The sequence below is a fragment of the Notothenia rossii genome (assembly GCF_949606895.1).
Source record: "Notothenia rossii genome assembly, chromosome: 4".
In the NCBI taxonomy this organism is placed as follows: Eukaryota; Metazoa; Chordata; class Actinopteri; order Perciformes; family Nototheniidae; genus Notothenia; species Notothenia rossii.
In genome coordinates, this window is record NC_136902.1 from 94,397,524 (window position 1) to 94,405,223 (window position 7,700).

Consider the following 7,700-nt stretch of genomic DNA (forward strand, 5'->3'; position numbering starts at 1 on the left):
CAGAGGACTATCCACATGATATGTTATAGAGACATCATTAAATGTACTATCGATCCCTATATATATATATATATATATATATGCTATACATTTCGTTTTATATGTATTCAAAGGCTATATATTAATATAGGTTAATATTTTCACAGTGTTTACATTAAGGTGACATTTTTCTGTTTATTCATGAATATTGGGATGCATGTGGATATATACTAAATACTACAAACACTATGAACATAGTACACATTTTTCTCATTTAATTAAAAAAATGTAATCCGCAAATTTTAAGACAAGATATTAAGATCCATTTACTGACACTTTAGTTATTAGACCTATCAGCCAACAGTTTATAACAGAGCACATGTTTACATATGTTTCTTAGTTTGGACATTTGCAGTCCGTACATGACGGGGTTCATTAATGGCTGTATGATGAGAAAATACAGTGACAGAATAATACGCAGCGCACTGGGAACACCGCTCATATCAAATCTACTCTGAAGTATTTCAAAGCAGCCGCCAAAAGAGAAGTTGAGGAGGGAAATAAGGTGAGGTGTGCAGGTACTGACAGCTTTCTGTCTGGTCTGTTTGGAGCCAGAGAAACACACTCTGAGGATCTTAATGTACGAGAAGAGGATTGGAATCAGAGGGACTAAGATTGTGAGAACAGTACCAAAATATCCATAAAAGTTGTTCACCTGAGTGTCAGAACATGCCAGCTTCACAACAGCATAGTTACTACAATACAAACCATTTATTATGTTTCCACAAAGTGTCAAACGGATGCTTAAAGATAAGGTTATTAAGAACTTTACAAAAGAGTACAACCAAACCAGAATAATGAAGATAAGCGCCTTGTGAGAAGTCATACGTGTGTTATATTGCAGAGGACAACAGATAGCAAGATATCTGTCATAAGACATGACGGTTAAATTGGAAAACTCTACAGCTCCATATGTGTGCAAGCAGAAAATCTGCAGGAAGCAGAGCGGAGCAGAGACAGTGTGAATGTCAGAGAGGATCTGAACCAGAAGGAATGGAAACAACCCTGAACTACCATACAGTTCATTTACAAACAGGCTGCACAGAAAAAGGTACATAGGTTCATGTAAGCTCCTGTTCACACAGATAACCACAATCAGAGACGTGTTGGCAACAACAATCCCAATGTATACAATTGCAGTTATCATGAAGTACAAGTACCTCAAATATCCAATATTCAAATAAGCTCCAAGAATGAAATAGGATACAGTTAGTGGAGTTGAATTGGACATCATTCTTAGAGGTTAAACGTTAGTATATCTAAGCACATTTGAACTTCACAGTCTTAACTTACCATCCCCCCCCCCAGAGTGTGTCAGGAACTGTAAATTAATGCAACATGAGCACATCACACAGTGCAGTGTCTCTCACCTGCTGTGCTGCAGACTGCTGCAGTCCCTTCTGTCAGCTGCAGAGACTTCTGCTGCTTTAAAGCTTCCAGAACACCAGAACCCAACAGGCCAGCCCCTCACCATCAGGACCCAGACCAGCCTATCATCAAGAAAGTCATGTTTGGGGCAGCTCAATCTTTAGTTGACACATGTAAACGGTCAAAAATGTTGTGTTTTGCTTTGACCTATCGACTATGCTTTTGCAATATAGCAAAACAAATGACATGGGGTTTCCAGTCGAAAAGTGTAAGTGATCTACTCTTTAGGAGGAGATTGTAAAAGTTCTCTAAAATTACAGGAAGCACATGATGATGGTCTACTTCTGGTTAGGCTTATGAAAGCCAATTTGATATGTTTGTAATGATAAGAGCTTTGTGTGTCTTGAATTGGTAAAATTATTTTCATCGGTTAAACTTTTTCTTTAAACCTCTGGCCAATCTTCTAAGATACAATCCTTATGTCGCCGGTTAAAACCTTAACTTCCCTCTTCAGTTGCAACACACAATTCTTCGAGAGTGCTGGTGAACTACGCAGTGAAACCCTGTTAGTTTTTTTCCTTTCACTGTTGCTGACTTTATATCCTACCAGCAGAAGCAGAATAAAATGCACATGTTGGGGTTCCACAAGGTTCCATTCTTGGACCATTACTGTTTTCACTGTACATTAATGACTTGCCTAATGTATGTCCTGAGTTGATTGTGCAAATGTATGCCGATGATGCGGTCATCTTTGTACACAGGAAGAACAATGAAAGTATCTCATCTTGTCTCTCAAAAGCTTTGGACAAGGTTCAACACTGGCTGAACAACATTTACTTACAGTTAAATGTAAAAAAAACAGTATGCATGATGTTCAGTAAACGACCAGTCAAAATTGAAGGATCCAATGTGTTTTTAAACGGAGCAGAAATAGAACTAGTCTCCCATTTCAAGTATCTTGGAGTCATATTGGACTCGAACTTGACTTTTAAAAAACATATCAAGAAAGTATCCAATACCATTAAATTAAACTTGCTAAATGTTAACCTGTTAAGCCCTGAGCCAGTTTTTCAGGTTTCAGGCTCGAAAATGCTATGCCCAAAACAAATGACTATAACTTAACTTCTAAAAGGGTTATATGAATAATTTATTTTATGAAAGCAAGTTTATATCTGTGAGTTGGATGTAGAAGTGTCAGAATCAATATAGATGTTTCTGTGTCAGAGTAAATTCAGATGGAACATAGTAAAAAAAAGGTAAACTCTTACCTCCGCCTAAAAAAAAAACATTACTTAAAGTGAAAACCACCCTTGAATGATGGTATGGTAGACTAAAAGCTTTAGGAATCCAAAGTATAACATATAATAAGTACCCTGTATCAAGATTGAGGCAAAACAAGTGCAATTTGACCTTTTTAGAGAGATTTAGCAAAGAAAAGCCCAGGCGGACTGACCTGCTGTAATTTCGCCAGCTGGTACTCTCATGAGCGAGGCAGAAAATAATAGTTGTATCAGGCCAAAAAGCTGCTGTGTCATTTATTGCACCTCAAACATTAAAACAAATCCAGAGTTACATGTTTCTGTACTTCCTCTAAGAACAAAGGACAGTAAAAGAAGATCTCTGTGGCTTCAGGCTTGATCGCCGTTCAAATGACAGCGTTGATTTCCCCAAAAGTGGGCGGGGCTGTAAAGTCAGAAACCAGAGGAGACTGCGAAATCCACCGCAGACCAGGCCCGGACTGGCCATCGGGAGGACCGGGAGGTTTCCCGATGGCCTGGCCTGTTAAGTGGCCTGCTGGCCTGAGGATTTCTTTTTATTATGTATGTATTGTGAACGCAACGCTGCGCAAATGTGGGTCTGACTCTGCCTCACAGAGGGTGACTGGCTGTCTACATGATGTGGCCTGCCGACATGGCCACTTTTATACAGATCATACTAATGCCCTCGATTGGTCTCTGTGTGTCATTCAAGCTCGGGAGGGTGTGTATGTGTGGCGCGAGTGAGCGAGAGAGAAAGTGCGCGCACCGATTACGTGTATTGTTGTTGTTAGCATCTGGTGCTAGCTAGCGGCGCTAACAGATATAATGGGCTGTCAACACGGTGGAGGAGAGTCCTCTCCTGTCAGACTGAGAGACTGATAACTACAGCTCAGGTGAAGTAAAGGACTCTCTGAGTGTTTAGATAGTTAACTTAGTCTAAGTTCTCTGTGGGTCTCAAACGGTTCGGTCACCATTTATGTAAACACATATTTCCATTTGAAGGGGGAGTGATTAGTAAAATATGCATGAATAATACATAAAATAAAGTTAACTAGGTGAAAAAAGGTAAGATAAACTTTAAAAACTTGTTGAGAGCTAAAACTAGTCTTTGCTGCTGCCTCAAAGAGGGGCAGGGGGGAGAGGAGGGAGACAGGTGAGGCTGGTTCAGGAGCCCAGACACACTCACAACTATAAATGAATCAAAAACAAATAAATAAACAAGTTTCAATGTTTTTTCATATTGGATATGGTATGTTATTGGTTATGGCCATGTTCTTAGGATTTTATGATTAGTTCAATGTATACAGTTATGTTTCATATGGGTGTAGTCTCTTTATTTCCCCCTCAAAGTGCACCAGATTGATGCATTTAAATCCAACATTTAAAAAAAAAAATCTTATCGGGGGGCATGCCCCCGGACCCCCCTAGAGGATTTGAGGTCCACCTTCACTTAAAATATGTTCACATGGATACGTTCCTAAATAGATTTGCAATTTCTTTTTAAATAGTAACCCATGTCCATATGTTTATTCTGGGGTAGTAGATTTAAAGTTTAGGGCTATCACTATGGGCAGCAACGCTGTAAATATTGACAAATAAATCCAGGAAAATGGCACAAAAGAAAACTGGTAGTGGCCTGGCTGGGTGTATAATTCCTGACTTATTGTCCCAGTCCGGCCCTGCCGCAGACGGACAAGTTTGGCCAAAATGATATTAAGGCCATTAATTCTGCACTGAACTCTAGCTATACCGATCGATATACTTATTGGATCTGCACAAACAAGGTTAGCTAACATCCTGAGATTCCACAGATTATAGAAATATAAGGATCATCACTGAGCGATCAGAACTCGTGACAGGGGAAGCAAATACAGACAACACACGACGTAGCTTTAGGTAGCAAAACACGGAGATATGCTCACCTTCGCTGTTATTCTGATCAAAAGTCGTGTTCAATGGCATTAAAACGAGAAAAAACGCGGCTGATGGTTAATCCATAGGTTAATCCAATGTGTCTGTCACTTTGAAAAAATTATTGAGAGACCATAATTCAATTTTTATGCAAAAATCGGAGAAGAAAAATTAGCTGCTAATGGTAGCCACCAGAGGCTAGCGCAGCTTCCGGTTTTTCTACGCGTCACTATCGCTCCTTATTTGGTAACCTGTGTGTGTATGTGGAACTTTCCGTCGATTCCATTGGCTCTGAAAAAAGATTATTAATTTAACCCTTTTAGAAGGGAAGATATGGTCATTTGTTCTGGGAATGTCATTTGAGATGTCATGAGACCTGAAAAACAGGCTCAGGGCTTAACAGGTTAATGAGCTTTGTACCAAGTTCCAACTAACTGCAACTCATACACCAACATTCATTATAAAATATGACCTTCCACATCTCAGTTAACCCTCTGGAGTCGGTGGAGTCCAGCGCGTCAAGGTGCGCATCATTTACGTAATTAATCATATATTTTCGATTATAAGGAGTAGAAATATGATTCAGATATCTGCAGAATTGCTGGAAGAGTAGCTTTCCAGCGGTATCTCCTGTGAGACTGTAACCAGCGCACATCAGCCAATATGGCCGCTCAAAGCAGCTTGACTTTACACTGTGTGGGATTGGTGGATTTGTGTGTCCGTAAAAAAACAAAAAGCCCCCAGTCTTTGGAACGACCTGTCCCCCCATGTGAAATTGTCGCCCACCCTTCAAACCTTTAAGTCCTGCCTGAAGACCCAACTCTTTTCCCTCGCTTTCGAGTAAGTTTGAGCTATGTTTTATCGATTTTTATGCTTTTATTGTCTGTCCATAGCCTTGTATGTGCCTTTTCTCTATTCTTATGTATGCCTTTTATCTATTATTGTAATATTATATTTTATTATAATGATATGCTGTGAAGCACTTCGGTAAACCCTCTGTTTTTAATATGTGCTAAATAAATAAAGTGGATTGGATTGGACTCATCACACTACAACCATCACCAAAAGAGCTCGACAGCTGCTCTTCTTTCTCCGCAGGCTGAGGAGGTTCAACATAGACTCCAGGATACTCTGCAACTTCTACAGGTGCTCCATAGAGAGCATCCTGACCTTCTACAGGTGCTCCATAGAGAGCATCCTGACCTTCTACAGGTGCTCCATAGAGAGCATCCTGACCTACAGGTGCTCCATAGAGAGCATCCTGACCTTCAGGTGCTCCATAGAGAACATCCTGACCTTCTACAGGTGCTCCATAGAGAGCGTCCTGACCTTCTACAGGTGCTCCATAGAGAGCATCCTGACCTACAGGTGCTCCATAGAGAGCATCCTGACCTTCTACAGGTGCTCCATAGAGAGCATCCTGACCTTCAGGTGCTCCATAGAGAGCATCCTGACCTTCTACAGGTGCTCCATAGAGAGCATCCTGACCTTCTACAGGTGCTCCATAGAGAGCATCCTGACCTTCAGGTGCTCCATAGAGAGCATCCTGACCTACAGGTGCTCCATAGAGAGCATCCTGACCTACAGGTGCTCCATAGAGAGCATCCTGACCTTCTACAGGTGCTCCATAGAGAACATCCTGACCTTCTACAGGTGCTCCATAGAGAGGATCCTGACCTTCTACAGGTGCTCCATAGAGAGGATCCTGACCTTCTACAGGTGCTCCATAGAGAACATCCTGACCTTCTACAGGTGCTCCATAGAGAGCATCCTGACCTTCTACAGGTGCACCATAGAGAGCATCCTGACCTTCTACAGGTGCTCCATAGAGAGCATCCTGACCTTCTACAGGTGCTCCATAGAGAGCATCCTGACCTTCTACAGGTGCTCCATAGAGAGCATCCTGACCTTCTACAGGTGCTCCATAGAGAGCATCCTGACCTTCTACAGGTGCACCATAGAGAGGGTCCTGACCTACAGGTGCTCCATAGAGAGGATCCTGACCTTCTACAGGTGCTCCATAGAGAGCATCCTGACCTTCTACAGGTGCTCCATAGAGAGGATCCTGACCTTCTACAGGTGCTCCATAGAGAGCATCCTGACCTTCTACAGGTGCTCCATAGAGAGCATCCTGACCTTCTACAGGTGCACCATAGAGAGGATCCTGACCTTCTACAGGTGCTCCATAGAGAGCATCCTGACCTTCTACAGGTGCTCCATAGAGAGCGTCCTGACCTCCTACAGGTGCTCCATAGAGAGCATCCTGACCTCCTACAGGTGCTCCATAGAGAGCGTCCTGACCTTCTACAGGTGCTCCATAGAGAGCATCCTGACCTTCTACAGGTGCACCATAGAGAGGATCCTGACCTTCTACAGGTGCTCCATAGAGAGCATCCTGACCTTCTACAGGTGCTCCATAGAGAGCGTCCTGACCTCCTACAGGTGCTCCATAGAGAGCATCCTGACCTCCTACAGGTGCTCCATAGAGAGCGTCCTGACCTTCTACAGGTGCTCCATAGAGAGGATCCTGACCTTCTACAGGTGCTCCATAGAGAGCATCCTGACCTTCAGGTGCTCCATAGAGAGCATCCTGACCTTCTACAGGTGCTCCATAGAGAGCATCCTGACCTTCTACAGGTGCTCCATAGAGAGCATCCTGACCTTCTACAGGTGCTCCATAGAGAGCATCCTGACCTACAGGTGCTCCATAGAGAGCATCCTGACCTTCTACAGGTGCACCATAGAGAGGATCCTGACCTTCTACAGGTGCTCCATAGAGAGCATCCTGACCTTCAGGTGCTCCATAGAGAGCATCCTGACCTTCTACAGGTGCTCCATAGAGAGGATCCTGACCTTCTACAGGTGCTCCATAGAGAGCATCCTGACCTTCAGGTGCTCCATAGAGAGCATCCTGACCTTCTACAGGTGCTCCATAGAGAGCATCCTGACCTTCTAAAGGTGCAACATAGAGAGCATCCTGACCTTCAGGTGCTCCATAGAGAGCATCCTGACCTACAGGTGCTCCATAGAGAGGATCCTGACCTTCAGGTGCACCATAGAGAGCATCCTGACCTTCAGGTGCTCCATAGAGAGCATCCTGACCTTCAGGTGCTCCATAGAGAG

The 7,700-nt window shown here is 42.9% G+C and overlaps 1 protein-coding gene across 1 annotated transcript; it reads right to left on the reverse strand.

Moving 5' to 3' along the window:
• Window positions 1-316: 316 nt before the first annotated feature.
• On the reverse strand, window positions 317-1,273 carry LOC307035000 (olfactory receptor 10A6-like; the record flags this gene model as incomplete). Its single annotated transcript, XM_079673926.1, has 1 exon — window positions 317-1,273. The coding sequence occupies one exon, from the start codon at window positions 1,271-1,273 to the stop codon at window positions 317-319; it is 957 nt and encodes a 318-aa protein (XP_079530052.1).
• Between the last annotated feature and the right edge of the window lie 6,427 nt (window positions 1,274-7,700).